General features: G+C 32.8%; 2 protein-coding genes across 3 annotated transcripts; both read left to right on the forward strand.

Moving 5' to 3' along the window:
- The first annotated feature begins 5,831 nt into the window (after positions 1-5,831).
- Positions 5,832-11,935, forward strand: LOC137813470 (putative wall-associated receptor kinase-like 16). The gene is given in 4 exon segments (XM_090299961.1): positions 5,832-6,322; positions 6,324-6,697; positions 8,995-9,168; positions 10,590-11,935. Coding segments are annotated over 4 exon segments (2,244 nt in total). The 3' UTR covers positions 11,795-11,935.
- Positions 11,936-12,782: 847 nt separating this feature from the next.
- LOC137813471 (Tetratricopeptide repeat (TPR)-like superfamily protein) lies at positions 12,783-17,836 on the forward strand. 2 transcript variants are annotated; one of them, XM_068615745.2, is made up of 5 exons: positions 12,783-13,179; positions 15,577-15,715; positions 16,027-16,058; positions 16,819-16,905; positions 17,507-17,836. In XM_068615745.2, exons 1-5 carry the CDS (start codon positions 12,988-12,990, stop codon positions 17,639-17,641), a joined length of 585 nt encoding a protein of 194 aa, XP_068471846.1. In that variant the 5' UTR covers positions 12,783-12,987; the 3' UTR covers positions 17,642-17,836. The 2 variants fall into 2 exon arrangements, with proteins under 2 accessions (XP_068471846.1, XP_090156091.1); XM_090299965.1 differs by lacking the exon at positions 16,027-16,058 and having other exon boundaries at positions 12,866-13,179.
- The last annotated feature ends 447 nt before the right edge of the window (positions 17,837-18,283 follow it).

Consider the following 18,283-nt stretch of genomic DNA (forward strand, 5'->3'; position numbering starts at 1 on the left):
CATGCATCTAAAAGTAATGAGTCTCTAGGGGAGGGGAGCCTTAGAATCCATGATTACTACCAACCACCCCCTAGGAGAAATAGAAGAAGAGAGGAAGAGAGCCCAAGGGAAGTAAGGGTAGACCTACCCCATTTCTATGGTAAGGAAGATGTAGAGGTATACCTAGATTGGGAGATGAAAGTAGAGCAACTCTTTGCTTGCCATAGGGTGAGTGAAGAAAGGAAGGTACCCCTAGCAACCCTTAGTTTCCAAAGCAATGCCATGTATTGGTGGACCTCTCTAGAGAGAGACCAACGTCTTCATAGGGAACCTCCCATAGAATATTGGAATGACCTTAGGGGAGCCCTAAGACGTCGCCACATACCTTCCTACTACCATAGGGAGTTAATGGACAAGCTCCAAAGACTCCGACAAAAGAACATGAGTGTGGAAGAGTATAGGCAGAAAATTGAGCTCTACATGATGAGAGCATCCATTAGAGAGGAAGAAACCACCACCATATCTAGGTTTCTAAGTGGGCTCAACCTTGAGATAAGGGATAGAGTAGAACTTCTACCCTACCAAGACTTGAATGACTTGGTTCAACTTTGCATTAAAGTTGAACAACAAAATTTGCGCAAAACTTTAAGTCAAAGGGAGGGTTCTTACTCCAACTTTTATCCCAAGAAAGACTTTAAAAGGGAAGGTAGCACATCTAGAGACGAACCCAAAGAAACTACCAAACCTTTAGTGAAAGATGCCTCCACCTCTTCCATCCGTGCTAGGGACACCAAGTGTTTTAAGTGTTTTGGAAGAGGGCATGTGCAAGCGCAATGTCCAAACCAAAGGGCTTTGTTCTTAAAAGGAAAAGATGAGTACACTAGTGGTGAGGATGAACCTAGTACACAAGAAAAGGGGGAAGGAGAGAGGATAAATCCTTTGGAGGGGGACTTATTGATGATTCAAAGAATCCTCCACAATCAACCTAGTGCGTCCATCGAGACACAACGAGAGAACATTTTTCATACTAGATGCAATGTTTTAGAAAATATATGCTCTCTTATTGTGGATGGTGGATCATGCTGCAATTGCTGTAGCACTAGATTGATTGAGAAACTAAATTTACAAGTAGTTCCTCATCCAAAACCTTACAATTTACAATGGATCAATGAGGATGGAGAACTACGTGTAGACAAATAAGTGGAAATCAAGTTTTCTATAGGTAACTACAAAGACAATGTTTTATGTGATGTAGTACCTATGGAAGCTTGTCACATCTTATTAGGTAGACCATGGCAATTTGATAAGAAAACCTTGCATGATAGTCTAACTAACGAGATTTCTTTCATCCACAAGCACAAAAAGTTTGTACTTAGCCCTTTACCACATTCCCAAGTGGTAAAAGACCAATTACAAATGAAACATAAAAGGGATGAAGAGAAAATAGAAAAAGAGAAAACTTTTGGGAAACAAAAGGCGTGGGAGAAGAGTGTTCCTTCCCACAAGGTCATTCAACAAGTCAAGCACATTGAAAACACCCTTGCAAACATGCTTCTTGTTGAACAACCTAGCCTTACCTATTGTAAAGGAACACTTGCAAGCATGAGCACAAAAGAAGAGTTTTTAAAAGAAGCTTGCATAGATAAAGACTATTTCTCAAATGTGTTAGGATATCCCCAAGTGAATGTCAAGTTATCTATAAGCATCTACAAAAACCAATTTTTGTGTGAAGTAGTGCCTAGAACAACTTGTCATGTCTTATTGAGACAACCATTGCAAAGTGTACAAATTTTCATAAACAATGGTTGTACCAACGAGACTCTCTTTACACATGAGAGAAAAAGTCTACATGAAGGAGAACTCATGGGCCAAATTAGAGTTGATAAAACTCTAGAGCTTTTAAAGGGAAAACTTTTGTCACCCATGAGAAAAGAGGTTCAAAGACATTACTTTAGGTACAATTCTTGTTTTCAATCTACACCTAAAGCAAAGTCTTAAGAACTCTATACTCCTTCACCTTTTGTAAATGATCCTTGGGAAGACACACATTTCATATTAGAGCTTCCTAGGACAACAAAAGGTTTTGATTCCTTCTTCATGGATGTGGATAAACTCTTCCTAAGAAAAGTGACAAGCCTCCATGATTTATTTTCAAAAATAGTGATGGATAGAGCTCCAAAATTTGAAAACATAGCTCTTCCTTCTATGCCTCACGAAATCATGAGGGACACCCACAATTCTTGGGATAAGAATCCTTTTCCTTTTGACCATGCATACAATGGAGTAGTCCACAAGATTACTCATATTTCTCCATTTGAAGTTGTATGTGAACATAGTCCTCTTGCCCTTTTAAAGTTGTTACCATCTCCTAAAAGAATTATGCCTAAGAGAAAAGTAACTACTATTGGAAATTTTAGAAAACATAAGAGGATTAGAGGACACATACAACCATCAAAAGGGAAACATTGTGAGAAGTTGCCAAAAACAAAAGAAAAACAAAAATGGCAACTTCACACAATTAAATTTTCTCCAAATGCTCACACTAACTCCTTTGCTTTGTTTCAAGATTCCCATAGATTGACATTTGATCCGGGAGGACACACCTTGACGAAGCAAGAGGCTGCTATCCGAGATCAAGTCTGCAAATCTGAGGATAGATCTTCTCAAGAAGGAGGAGATGATGGACACCATCCAGCCACAACCATCCCCCTAAGAAGCAAAGGCATTGGATTTGAGGACAAATCCTTTTCAAGAGGGAGGGGATGATGGAAGAGGGCCAAGCACAACCTTTCATGAAAAGCAAGAGCCAAGTCAAGAACGTCCAAGATCAAGCTAGGAGCGTCTAAGACCAAGCTAGGAGCGTCTAGGACAAAAAGACCAAGCTAGGGGCGTCTAGGACAAGCTAGGAGCGTCTAGGACAAGAAGACTTGGATCAAAGCTATGAATCGGAGAGTGGCTTACTAGCACAAATTCCGTGAAGGCCCAACAAGTGTAATTTAGCTTTAATTGGGGTGTAAATAGCATAGTCATGTGGACAAATGTTTATTTTTCTGCACATTAGAATTAAGGAGGAGTTAACCTTGATTAGCAAAGGTTTCTATAAGCCTTCACTAATCAAGGGACGGTTTTGGTAGCCATGTGAACCCATGTGCACCCATGTGCCCATGTGCCTCACATTTACATTTCATTTGGCTTACATTTCATCTTCTCTTAGCTTAGGATTTACGACCTGCTTAGCCTATAAAAGGAGATGCCTAGCTCTTGTATTTTCAAGATTAATGAGAGTAATGTTATGCTGCCAACATTGTGCCATACATTGCTTTTCCCTAGTTTCTAGGATCTAATCTTCATCTTCATCACCTACCATAGGGCTGACCGAACCTCCCTCTTTCCATACACATCATGCACCTTCAAGATCATCATAGCTCCTAGGAGGATCTTGCACATTTCAATCCATAGCTTCCGCACCCTTTGATCATGATTCCGAGAAGAGCTCCATGAATTTGCCATCAAATTTTGTATGAATATTAAATGTTAGTTAATTTTATAATTATTTATGTACTAGATCTTTAAAATTTTATTTTAAAAATATTTACTTGAGAATTCTGCTTATTATGTATGACATGTTATGTTATGCAAAAATGAATAACCCCATCAAAATTATTATTTTTTATTATTAATTTATTTTTTACCATCACAAAAATTAACATATTATATGATGATTAAAACATTATCTGTTATAAAAAAATAACACATTTTATATGATTGTTAAAATGTTATCTATCATATAAAAGTAATACTTTAATGTATTTTCTAATACGGTCATTTTATGTTGAATATAAAAAGCATGTAAAATCAATATAGAAATGTATGTTTTAACTGTTGTAAAAGTGTTTTTTCCATTAATGAGTTTCTCAATTATTTTCCCTTCCTAACTATCAATTCTCCAAGAGACATATAACTTGGTAAGGAACTATTCATTTGCTTTAAAGTTAGAGTAAATTAATTTAAACTGAACTGAAATTTAAAAAATTTCAATTAAAATAAAATATGTATCCAACTTTATTATGTTTTCATCAAAAACATATATCATGATAAGAAAAATGGCGAATATATTGACTAAGCGGTTAAGTCTCCGCCAATAATTAACAGATATAAAATTCAACATATTTAAATATGTTAATAATAAAAAGTTGCTATACAATAATAATGGAAATATTTAATTATTTGGTAACCCAGTGGATACATCAATATTTTTTTTCAGCCATCTACATGATAATTTTATGTTAAAAGGTACAATTATTAGTTATAAATATGAACCAAAGGGATACATATGTATCCTTTGTCAAAGATCAGAACAAGTCAAAAAGAATTAATCAAATAGATTTATAATATATGCAGTGTATCAACATGTCAATTTCCAATTAATATAATCATACAAAAGAATTTATCATGGAAAGATGAACATGTGTGTGATGTTTTAACTGTCATGTGTTGACATGTCAAAGTATATATTCTGATAAACCATATGAATGCCAAGTCTTTGGGTACTTTTAAAGCATGTGTGAAGTTTTTTTTTTATGTTTTCATGTCTACAATTTCTTTAATTCAACTTTCTTAAGTTTTATTAGTTTTGTATTTTTTACCTTTGGGCCACGTTTCATTCTTTGGCTATTATGTTTCTTCTCACTTTTATTTATTCTTCATCCACGTGTATGCCATGTGTAAATTTGAAAATAATAAAAATAGAAACTTCTTCTTCTTTCTTAGTGTATCTGATCTCCTTTATTACCGATAGCTCCTTCTTCTTATTCTGTACTCTGCCACTGCCACAACTATGGTGAAAAAATCATTAAACTTTATAAAACCTTAATAAAGTGAGGCTGCATTTCACTTCCATATTGTTTTTATAACTAATATTTGATCACGTTCTAATTAGTTTCTAAAATTTTAATTATCAAACTTTAAAATTAAAATAATTGATAGTTATCTTGTTAACTAATAGATATTAATTTAAAAATTATTTATTAATAATAGAAAAATTTAAATATTAATATTTTTTTTAATTTTTAAAATAGTATTCAATTTAGTCAATATATTAATTAATTATATTTTGTTTCTATTTGATGATTTTTTAATAGTGTTTATGATTAATCATCTTCTCCATTATATTTTTTTTCTAGTTATCACAATGCTCTCACAAGAACTTGATAGTTATGATCAAAACGACAAAGACAATAATAATAATTCAACCTCACTTCCTCACACATTTACCAAACATAACCCTCAAAGAGGACTTAGATGATAAAAAAATAAGAGTACTTTTGGCACGACTTCTCATAAATAAATTATTCCCTTAATGTAATAGTATTAATTTTCAATTTTAATTTTAATTTCAATTCCTAATTTACCTCTTATTTTTTTATAAATACATAAATAATCAAAACAATAAAATAAACACAAAGTAATCAAACAAAAAAAATATATAAATACATAAAATAAACAATTTAACTTTCATGTTAAGGTTAATCAGAAAATATTTATATAAACACATGCCCTTCCAAACTTCCTCATTTAAAAGAAAAAAATTACAAACAATAATGAAGCACCATGTTGCCCCTCATAAATACCAACAACAAAACTCATTCTTTCCTAAATTTTTATTTTTAATTTAGGATTAATTAGTTTTATGCTTTTTATAATGTAAGATAAATTTTATTTTATTTTTTCTTTTGAAATGATTATAGCCCTAAGGTATTACTTTAGTCTATGAAAGAGCTGGCCCGGTCAATCTATATTCCTCTCTTAGCTATAAATTGGATCGAAAGTGGTATTGAGCACATATAACAAAAATGAGAATTAAGGAGACGCAAAAGCATCTGACCAGACTGACCGTGATGTTACTGATGGCTTTAGCAGCAGCCAGCCAAGCCCTGCCCGGCTGCCAGGACTCCTGCGGAAGTGTTTCATCAATTCCGTATCCATTTGGCATCGGCAATTCATCGGTCACCGGTCATAACTGTTTTCAGGAGAAAGAATTGGAGCTTACATGCAGAAACTCAACCTTATATCGCGGCCAAGGTAACGCCCAAATTATTAACATAAGCCTCGCTGGTAAAATAGACATGCTCATGTTCATCTCCAAGGTTTGCAAAAACGAATCGCAAGGTAACCGCCCCAGTCTCAGATCACCGGCTTTCACAATTTCTAGTGAAGACAACAAGTTCGTAAGCGTAGGGTGCGACACTTACGGCTATCTCAACAGTTTTCGCAACGGTACAACATCTTCAACGGGGTGCTTGACGAGACGCGACAGCTTAGAGAGCGTTGAAAGCATGCAGAAGCGGAAACTGTACGGGCATAGGGTGTTGCCAGGTCGACATTCCTCCTGGGATGAAGAATATTAGCTTGCAAGCATACAGCTTCAACAATTTCAACTCCACTTCCGATTTCAACCAGTGCGGCTTCTCCTTTGTGGTCAAAAATGGCAACTACACTTTCTCCCTCGATCATTTGAAGAGCATCCCGTTCGATAAGGCACTCATGGTCATCGATTGGAGTGTAGGAAACGACACGTGCGACGCTTCCATGGATACAGCAGATTATGCATGCAAGAGTGATAATAGCTATTGCGAGAATTCGCCCTATGAATATGGTTACCGATGCAAATGTAATCCAGGCTTTGAGGGAAGCGCATACCTTCTCCATGGTTGCCAAGGTAATTCATTCATTTATTAGTTCATTATGCTAACATTAATTCTACATTCTGACAAATTTAAGTAGAAATTGGACTAAAATTAACTTGCAAATTTTTCTCAACCTATATCGTAATCAACCCAAATGATTCATTCGAATATGCTAATTTTTAATACTACAACGTCACGTCACGGTGTTCAACCAGCCGGCCGTTGAAATATATATAGCATGATGTGGGCTGACTTATAAGTCTGTTTAGAAATTTGATGAATGACACAATAATGGTTATTCCAGTTATATTATAATTAGAATCAAACGAAAGGTACTCATTAGTTTAAGCAATTTTTTTCCTAGAAAATGGATTAGGGAGTTTCTTACGGCGTGCTTTTGAACTGGTCATTTATGTGGCCTTTGTAGACTTTCCGGAGTGTACAAGGAATAAACACAATTGCGATAGTGAAGATCATTGTATAGAAACTTCTGGCTCTTTTGAATGTTTCTGTCCTGACGGACTAATCGGAAATGGGACAAAAGAAGGCGGAGGATGCCACCCAAAGCAGAAGGCTGATCCATTTATCAAGATCGTCATTGGTAACCAAATTATAATTTCGTTTCAGTTTTCTTTTTCTTCCCTTAAGCCACTAATATTTCAATTGCACAAGCCTTGGTGATATTTTCACAATCTAATTTTTTAATATTACTTTCCCATAACTTATTTTGTTCATTTTTTATTCAATAATTTAATTTATATTTTTATTAGATATTCTAATATTAAAAGATAGTTATCATTCTGTTCTCTTAACAAAATGGTTATTCAATACAAAATTAATAAAATAAGTTGTGTGATTATATAAAAATGAATTACAAAAGAAACACTTATTTAACAATCAATATTTAATAGTTTAATTGTTTTTACTTAAAATATTAATATATTTTTTTGTAAAGACAATGTTTGTGCCGACAAGCTTGCTAACTTAAGTTTTATTCATAGAAAACAATTCCATTGATATAAAAAGGTTCCATGTAATCTCTTCTTAGAATTCTTTATTAATAGATATAGATTACTTAAGTATCGTTTTTCTTATATTTTATTTTATGAGCTTTGGCATAGTCCCCATATTTGCTTGGAATTTTTTTTCTTTTTTTTTCATAATACTTTTTTCATATGATGACAAATGATTGTTAAAATTTAAGGTGTGAGTTTAGCTAAGATGTCAAGTTTTATAATGTTGCATAACACATGGTAGTTTTTATAAAAAAAAATGTTTTAGTGTTTAAGTATATCAAACTATTATATTTTATAAAAAAAAGTTGGATTGTTAAAATATCATTATTGTATTTTATAATTACTTTATTCATATTTATATTTTTGGTAACAGATGCAGGTGTAGGATTAATTGCTCTGTTTATAGGAGTTTCTTGGCTATACTTGATGTACCAGAAAAGGAAAGTCCTCAAATTAAAGGAGAAGTTCTTTCAGCAGAATGGAGGCATCATTCTGAGGCAACAACTCTCCACTAGGGAAGACTCATCTCAGTCCGCTACAATTTTCAGTGCAGAGCAACTTAAGAAAGCCACCAACAATTTTGATGAGAGCTTAATCATCGGTAAAGGAGGTTATGGTACAGTTTTCAAAGGACTTCTCTCAAATAACAAAGTTGTTGCTATCAAGAAGTCCAAAATAGTGGATCAGAGTCAGGTGGAGCAATTCATTAATGAGGTTATTATACTCTCACAAATTAATCATAGAAATGTGGTCAAACTCTTGGGATGTTGTCTAGAGATAGAAGTTCCCTTACTGGTTTATGAATTTGTTAACAATGGTACCCTTTTTGATTATCTACATAACCAAGGAGAGGTGGTTAATGTGTCTTGGAAAACGCGTCTAAGGATAGCTACAGAGACAGCTGCAGCTTTGTCATATCTACACTCGGCAGCTTCCATACCCATCATCCACAGAGATGTGAAGACTGCAAATATACTCTTGGATGAAACTTACACTGCCAAAGTGTCTGACTTTGGAGCTTCTAGATTGGTTCCTCTTGACCAAACTGAAATAGCCACAATTGTGCAAGGAACCTTTGGGTATTTAGACCCAGAGTACATGCAATCAAGCCAGTTGACTGAAAAGAGTGATGTCTATAGCTTTGGGGTAGTGCTTGTAGAACTGCTAACAGGCGAGAAACCTTTCTGTTTTAACAGGGCAGAAGAGAAACGAAGTCTCACGGTTCACTTTCTATGTAGCCTTTTTCATTGAAAATGAATTAGGGAGTTTCTTACGGCGTGCTTTTGAACTGATTATTTGTGTGGCCTTTATAGACATTCCGGAGTGTGCACGTAACCAACACAATTGCGATAGTGAAGATCATTGTATAGAAACTTCTGGCTCTTTTGAATGTTTCTGTCCTGACGGACTAATCGGAAATGGGACAAAAGAAGGCGGAGGATGCCACCCAAAGCAGAAGGCTGATCCATTTATCAAGATCGTCATTGGTAACCAAATTATATTTTCGTTTCAGTTTTCTTTTTCTTCCCTTAAGCCACTAATATTTTAATTGCACAAGCCTGCTGATCTTTTCACAATCTAATTTTTTAATATAACTCTATAATTACTAATTTTTTTCATTTTCTATTCAATAATCTAATTAAAAAAAATTAATAAAATAAGTTTCACTAGTGTAAAAATCTCATAAAAAATAATTTAATTTTTTAAGGACATTAGACACTGATTTTATAACCATTGTTTATGAGTAAGTCATTTATAGTTTTGACTTATAGACTACGACTATGAACTATAGTCTATTAATGTCACTATAGACAACCATTGTTTTAGTAACCAATGCATATTTCTTGTATAATATAATTGCTTAATAGGTTAGAGAAGGGAATAAGTCACGATTATTACAACCGCGTCTATATCCTTTTCTTGCATGATCTCTTCCTTATACTATGTTGTAGTCAAAACCGTAATTTATGGACCACTATAGGCAATGATTTTTTTCATAATCAGCGCCTATAGTAACTCATAAACTACAATTATGATGATTTTTTTTAGTTCAATTTGTTTTATGCATTTTCTCCTCTTAATCAATCTCTTCATTTAAAAAAACTTATCCAGATATGCAATAATATTTTAAACAACCAGATACACATTTTTCAAAACAATCAAATCATATATATATATATATATATATATATATAAATGATTCACATCCACCAATATATGTTCCTATTTACTCTTATCTATAAATCTATATATTATTCATTAACTATCCTAGAGTTATAGAATCTAATGAAGTATGTGGTCTAAGCATTCCTCACATAATCCATTGCTTCTGAATTTAATTGTTCAGCATAATACTGCAACATAAAATACGTTTTAATTAGTGTTATAATATAAACAATAACTTAAATATTGTTATGTGCTTCGAACTTCCTTTAATGTTAAGTCTTATAACGGTAGTCATGCATTGCATAACATTGTAAATACACTCATATCCTCTTGATTATTTATTACACTACAATTCAATATTAATTAATTGTTAATATTAATATTTTGACAAACAATAAAAAAAAAGACCAAAAATTGCAAATTTGTAGGTTCAACATGTCAGCTTTTGACAATTTGCATAATCAACTTAAAACCTTTAAGTCTACTATATCCACGCTATGTCCTCATTAAAAAAAGACTTGTTATAAAAAAATATAAAACAAACACTTAGTTAACAATATATTAGTAGTTTAATTGTTTTTACTTAATATGAATATATATATATATATTATTAAATTATTAAAGTGAATGATAAAGTAATTTTTTTAATGATATCAAACCATTATATTTTATAAAAAAAGTAGGGTTGTATCACTATCGTATTTTATAATTACTTTATTCATATTCATATTTTTGGTAACAGGTGCAGGTGTAGGATTAATTGCTCTGTTTATAGGGGTTTCTTGGCTATACTTGATACACCAGAAAAGGAAAGTCCTTAAATTAAAAGAAAAGTTCTTTCAGCAGAATGGAGGCATCATTCTGAGACAACAACTCTCCACTAGGGAAGACTCATCTCAGTCCACTACAATTTTCAGTGCAGAGCAACTTAAGAAAGCCACCAACAATTTTGATGAGAGCTTAATCATAGGTAAAGGAGGTTATGGTACAGTTTTCAAAGGACTTCTCTCAAATAACAAAGTTGTTGCTATCAAAAAGTCCAAAATAGTGGATCAGAGCCAGGTGGAGCAATTCATTAATGAGGTCATTATACTCTCACAAATTAATCACAGGAATGTGGTCAAACTCTTGGGATGTTGCCTAGAGACAGAAGTTCCCTTACTAGTTTATGAATTTGTTAACAATGGTACCCTTTTTGATTATTTACATAATCAAGGACGGGTGGTGAATGTGTCTTGGAAAACGCGTCTAAGAATAGCTACAGAGACAGCTGCAGCTCTGTCATATCTACACTCAGCAGCTTCCATACCCATCATCCACAGAGATGTGAAGACTGCAAACATACTCTTGGATGAAACTTACACTGCCAAAGTGTCTGACTTTGGAGCTTCAAGATTGGTTCCTCTTGACCAAACTGAAATAGCCACAATTGTGCAAGGAACCTTTGGGTATTTAGACCCAGAGTACATGCAATCAAGCCAGTTGACTGAAAAGAGTGATGTCTATAGCTTTGGGGTAGTGCTTGTAGAACTGCTAACAGGGGAGAAGCCTTTCTGTTTTGACAGGGCAGAAGAGAAACGAAGTCTCACGGTTCACTTTCTATGTAGCTTGAAAGAGGATCGTCTATTTGATGTTCTTCAGGTGGGTATTTTGGATGAAGAAAACAAGCAGGAGCTTATGGAGGTTGCTATTCTTGCTGCTAGGTGCCTGAGACTTACAAGTGAGGAAAGACCTAGCATGAAGGAAGTGGCAATGGAATTAGAAGGAATAAAGCTTACAGAGAAACACCCTTGGATCAATACAGGCAAAAACTTTGAGGAAGGTCAATACTTGCTTCATGAGGTACAAAGCTCTAATGAACATGGTGATAGTAGTAGTGCCCAACAAAATACTGGATATGATAGCTTGAGAACACTTGAATTAATTGACTTTGATAATGGAAGATGATCAACACTCACGACACAACAACATGCATTTCCACTTCTGTTTATTTCAATCATTATTTCATGTACTTAGCATGGTTATAATTCGAACAATGAATTTTGTTTGATATTTTTTGTAACATATTTCTACTTTTGCCCATTTTGTTGACTCCTTTTAACATCTTTGCTGCCATGTTTTATTTACTTTTATATGCAAGAGAGAAAAAAAAAGTAAAACGTAATTTTGATTTATATTGTTTCTGAAATTGCTTACAAATGTATTAGTAGTTACATCATAATATATATATATATATATATATATATATATATATATTCGCATAGTATGAAGTTAGCTTAAATTATGCATTTATCATTTGAATATATCTATGTTATGCTAAACATAAAAATAAGATTACACCATATCATATCATTTATCATACGAAACACTTGCATCTTACCTAATTAGTTATTGAACGAAATTAATGTGTCACAATCGAAACATGACTATGTTTTATACTTATTTATTTTTAGTATTTAATAAAAATCTTAAAGTGTTGAACTTGTGCTCACAATTACATAATCAAAATAAAAAATTACCTTTCAATCTGTATTGTATAATCTATAATAAATTTTACGTTTCGACTTGACAAATCTAGAATAACAAATTTACTTCAAATATTTGTTTATACACTGCACCATCCAAAATTTATCATTTAGTTTTGGATTATATAATTCATAACAAATTTTTTGAAATATTTAATCGTAAAAACTTTCAAACTACCTAATATAAATATTACTCAGAAACTAGTAACAAATTAACTTTTACTCGAAAATGTTTAAAAAAACACATCCAATGCTTACCAATCAAATACCTAATTTCATGCTATCCAAAACCTTTATCTTCAACAATTGTTAAAACTTTGACGTTTTGTGGAGAAGAAATACAAAAATGTAGTTGCGAGAGCTTTTAAAAGATACAAACTACAAAGAGCAAAATATGTGTGTCAAAAAAAGATAGGTGTAGGAAGAAATAATGTAGTGCAAAAAGTAATTGTCCATTGAGAAATACGAAGGCCCGTGAAGAAGAACACAGAAGAGGAAAAAGGGAAATTATGAGAATATGGTAGAAGAGAGCAGAAACCGTATTCGTTCGACACGCATAAACATACACATGAACTCGCAGAACCAAAAACGTTGAAGAAGGAGGTGGCAGTGGAAATGAAAGTGACTTGGAAGAACAACAAGAACAAGAAACGTTGTTTACCCACGTTGTCTCACTTCACTGACCTTCCCTTTGAGCATCACGACGAACCCCATTCACAAGATGGCGTGCCTATTCCCGATCCTGACCAATCTCGCGCTGCACAATTGGCGAATGAATTTCAAGCTCAAGGAGACAAGCTCGCTATGGTATGTTAAGGCTCTGTTGTTTATTATTTATTTTGTAGAAGGGAAAGGTAGACTAAGTTAAATTATAGTTGTGAAAGCTGCGTACAAGAAATTGGGGTGGGAAAATATGACTACATTTGAATCGTTTTTCTGAACTTTTATCAATTTAATGAGACAAGGGTCGCTGAATTTGTGATTTATATTGAAAATTCATGTTTTTTTCCCACTCTGAACCTGAATATTGAGGCTGAAAGTTTTATACTAATAGTTTTTTTAAGAGTTCAATTACTACTATACCTTAAGCACTTCTTTTGTGGTTTTTTCCCAGTACACTGGGATCCTAAACACCTTTATACTTTCAAGTGAAAACCAATCAGAAGTCACATTTAGTATGATGTAAAAAAATTTACATACGTAATGGTTTGTGATGCGTGTTTAGATGACTGTAAAGTTGTATTACCTTGTAATTGTGTAAGTTGTTTTCCCTTTTCTTAATAAGTTTGTGTAGTCTAAGGATTTTGACAAAGACTTTATAATTCTAAATTTTTTCGAAGTAGTCTCTCTCTGGCTGGCAACAGATTAAATTTTGTTAATCTATATGGTCATATTAATGGCTTTGATAAACTACAGGACTCTATTTAACGGATAGAAGAAACTGTTTTATCCACCATTCTCCGTAAACACGAATTGAGAGAATGTAAAAAATATCTTATTTGGTGAAAAGCATTTTTGAATATTTGTTGAAAACTATCCCAACCTTTTTAGTAGTCGCTCCTTGGTTAGTGTACCATACTACCGTCATAAAGCTATCAGCAAACTCATAGCCTCCATGCTTTGTCTCCATCTGAGCTTTAAAATAGATCCTGTAGTTTAGTTAATGTTAATGATGGTTAGAATACAGTGACCTTTTAAAAAAAATGAAATGTATAAGGATTCTTTTAAAAACATTAACTATGGGTGGCTATTTGGAAGACTTTAAATGTTTTTATAGCAATCATAATTAGAGAATCAGAGTGTGAAAATCTTGCCTGCAGTCTCCCTTATATATCTTGCAATTCCTTCTCATTTCATGTCAACCTTATTATTTGTCCTAGTTTTTTTTTACAATTTATACAAGTATAAGCTACATGGAAACTTGTTAGATCTTGTCTGGGTAATATTTTTTATGAGAACTTATAACAGATGCAAATAACTAAGCAATATGAGCTAAACTTTTTTATAAGTTAAAATTAGCTCATGCAAAAGTGAAAATAAGTTTTTAAAAAAGTTAATTAAGAGAAAATTTATAAAAGTTGAAGTGTATAAGTTGATTTTAGCTTATTAGAGAAGCTTAATTCATTTCACTTTGTGTTCTTCTTATAATTGCTTATTGAGAAGATCATCCAAACAAGACCTTTGTCTGTTTAAGTCTGTGATTTTGAGATTTTGCTATGATAAGTTTAGCTCTAAATTCCAATTTGATTAGTGATTTTTTTTTTTCATGCTGTTTCTAGATTAAGCTAGCCTATCTGGAATAAAGTTTGTTTGAAGTAAATTACAGTCGCAATTCATAATCAAGTTATTGTTGATGAGTATTCCTTTTGCAAGTTACTGGCATTTCAGCTATATGGACATAATTATGGTGGCAGTCTCTTAGACATACTTACAGTTGGGAGTAGCATTTTCTCGGTTCATCTAGACAACTGCACTTTAAGATTATTTTGGCTCCACAATTAATGACCCGAAAATTTATACAGAATTTGGTCACTTTATGCATTCAATAGATTGTTGATAGTTAAAAGGATAAATAAGACAGGTTCTTTTGTTGTGTATCAATTTTATTTCCCGCAGGCTTCATTGCAATTTGGCACATATGACATATATCTACATATTTTAATCTTGAAACTGTAATGAAGCTGAAAGTGAAAAACGTTGGTTATTGCTTCATAGAACTATCAATAATCAACACACAATGTATGAAGTTGGAAGAATAGTAAGCAATAACAGTAACTTAAGGATATGACAGGGAAGAACAAAAAGAGTCCAAGAAGAATGATGGGAAATGACCCTCATACCAATAATCCCCCCTTCGTTATTCTCTTTCTCTTAGAGTATCAGCACACAAAATCTCTCAATTATGAATTTGTTAGCCTCTTCCTCAGGCTCCTTCTCTCGTCCAGGATTCCCAGATCTCCTCCAACAGTTTTGATCCTTCTTGTCCTAATTCTCTAGCCATGTGTGCATTCTGACTAGGCAGCTTCTTTGCAGAATCCTATATATGTGATTTATTTATTATGATTCTTTTTTCTTAAATTTCAATTATATATGGGTTTATAGGCCATGTTCTTGCCAACAAATTTTAAAATTTGGCGTCTTGTGATGTTTTATCTCTTTGTCAATGCCTGTGTTTTGTGGTTAATTCCATATTTATTCTTCCAGGATGGGAAGTACCAGGAAGCACTAAGTAAATGGGAAGCTGCTCTTGCGTTGGCACCTGATGTTCCAATTTTGCATGAACAGAAAGCCCAAATTTTACTAGAAATTGGAGACACTTGGAATGCTTTAAAGGCTGCAACTCGTGCGTCTGAAAACTTGATTTTTTTTAATCTTGTGTATTTAATCTAATGAAATTTTAAATTACTAAATTAAGTTTAACAATTGAACTGTTTCCTGAGGTGTGATTTGAATATAGCAAGTCCTTGTTTTTTTGGTGAGAAATGTAGAAAAATCATCTTTCCCATATGAACTTTATATTATGCAATTTAGTATATATTTAATTCTGCAAAGTAAAACATTTATTTGGGGTTTTGCTTCTGCTGATTGTATATAACTTAAACTGTTAGTGGTTAAGTGCTTGAAATTTGAGAATCTATGCCCTCTACTTGACAGGAGCGACTGAATTGGACCCATCATGGGCTGAGGTATGATACTATTTTATTTGAATTCACCATTAAACATTGTGACTTTTGCAATATTTCTTTCTACTAATAAAATTTATCTACATAATTCTGTGCTGCAATTTTGTTTTGTTTCAGTTAGTAATTATGCCTAAATTATAATCAAGTTTAACAACAGATGAGAGAAATTTGAAAGATTCTCTTCAGGAAGTTCTTAAACTCAGAAAAGCTTTGACCTGTGTGTATGTGATATATTCCATGCATATAATTGATATTTCCTCATTTTGATCTCCAATTACAGGTTGCAATTATAGGCTGGTTGTCTTATTTTGTTTGTTAAATCCAAAGAACTAGTAGTATGAATATATATATTTGAAATTCAGTATCATTGTCACCTGACACATTTGTTCTTGTAATGTATATGCTTAAGTGATGAGTGTGGTCACTGGTCAGTACTGTAAAGGAATCAGCATTGAAAATCTAAGTATAAGATCTAGAACCTTATTAGATTTTTCTTGATTTTGAGATAAAATGCTCTAACTTTTTGTGAATGCTTTGTTGACTAACCTTCTTGGATTTTAGGTTGGCTTCTGTCCTGTCTATGTTGGATTTCGTACATGATCACTGTATCAAATTCTTTGCGAATTGTATTTGTAGGACTTATAGTCTAAACTAAAAAATATGCCGAAGTTTGATTTTGAATCACTGATAATCATGCCTACTAGCTAAGCTAGTACCTTTCAGTTTCTAATTAATGCATGCATTTCAATCTTGATTCTTCCAGGCATGGGTCACACTTGGCAGAACACAACTGAATTTTGGTGAGCCAGATAATGCTATTGAGAGCTTTGATCGAGCTTTAGCTCTCAAGGTTGGTAATTGTTTAAGCAAGCGATTTTCTTTCCTTTTTTATTTGTATGAATTTATTTCATTGTAATTTAATTTCCTTATAACAGCAAAGTTATAACCAATAAATATTAGGATAATCTCCCAATATACGTGCATACATGTGTACGCCTTGAACTCATTGTCAGAATAATATTCGGTTCTTAATTTTTTTTTATAGTGTCTTCATGGTGCTTGCATGTTTGTTGGGTTAGATAATCCAGCACTGACCTTGGATTTATATTGATAAATTCAAGAACCAGTTGATTGACTTTCTATAATTGGCATTCAAATATAATGGTTAAATAAAGTGGTAAACACTTCTACAAATCAAGCATTCACTAAAACACACTTTGGAGCTGTAGTATTTGGAGAAACTTTTCAGTTATTGATCACAACTTCAATATTTTAATTAGCAGAACTAAATGAGAATTGTCATTTCAATTTAATTTTGGGTCTTAGGTTTTTGTGGAAAGTTGGGATCTTGCTTGGTATATATGCATGTTCTCTTCTGAAGCTTAAGCTGAATCACCAAGGATATTCATCCAGTTTTAGATGGATACTGAACAAAGTTTATTATTGTGCAGCCTGATTATGAGGAAGCTAAAGATGATAGGAAAACCTCTTTACATCTTGTAAAGAAGAGAAAGCAGCTTCATTCATCTGGCCTGAGTGCTACTCAAAATCGTTATGTGGTGGGTGAAAAGGATGAAAGCCAGTGATATAAACAAGGGCCAAAATTATCTGAATATTCCAATGTTATATTTAGTTATCCAAGTTGCTGTAGATATAGAAATTTTCAGTATGTATACTTTTCAGTAGCTCAATGCTCAAAAAAGTTCATTGGGAAGTAAGGGTGACACAATAGTTATGTTAATGTGATATTGCAATTCTCATGACAATTTCTCATGAGAAAAGACTCTCTTTCGCCACTCATAGTTTCCTTTTGCATTTCCATGTGAGAAAAAGTCTAAATGGCATATGGATAAAAAATACTGTCAATTTTGTAATATAAAAATATATTCTGGATTAGGCAAATTTATAAATATAATTTGAATTTTAGAATCTAAAAATATATTCTGAATTATGTAATTCAGAAATGATTTATGAATTTTTAGAATATTTCATGCAAATAGTTCACACCAATAAATTTTATAAAATAAACATTTCTTTATTTTTAATTCACCACAATCTCTTTCTTAAAAAGATATTATCACATATTATCACAAACAATCACATGCATTATAATAGATTTTGCATCATGTCTACAAAATTTTGACAACAAAATGGTTAAAATTCAAATATCTTCATATTTAAATCAGCCATAAATTTTTTTATAAAAAAACAACGAATAAAATATTTGG

Source organism: Phaseolus vulgaris, chromosome 1 (genome assembly GCF_051622355.1).
Source record: "Phaseolus vulgaris cultivar YP4 chromosome 1, ASM5162235v1, whole genome shotgun sequence".
Classification (NCBI taxonomy): Eukaryota; Viridiplantae; Streptophyta; class Magnoliopsida; order Fabales; family Fabaceae; genus Phaseolus; species Phaseolus vulgaris.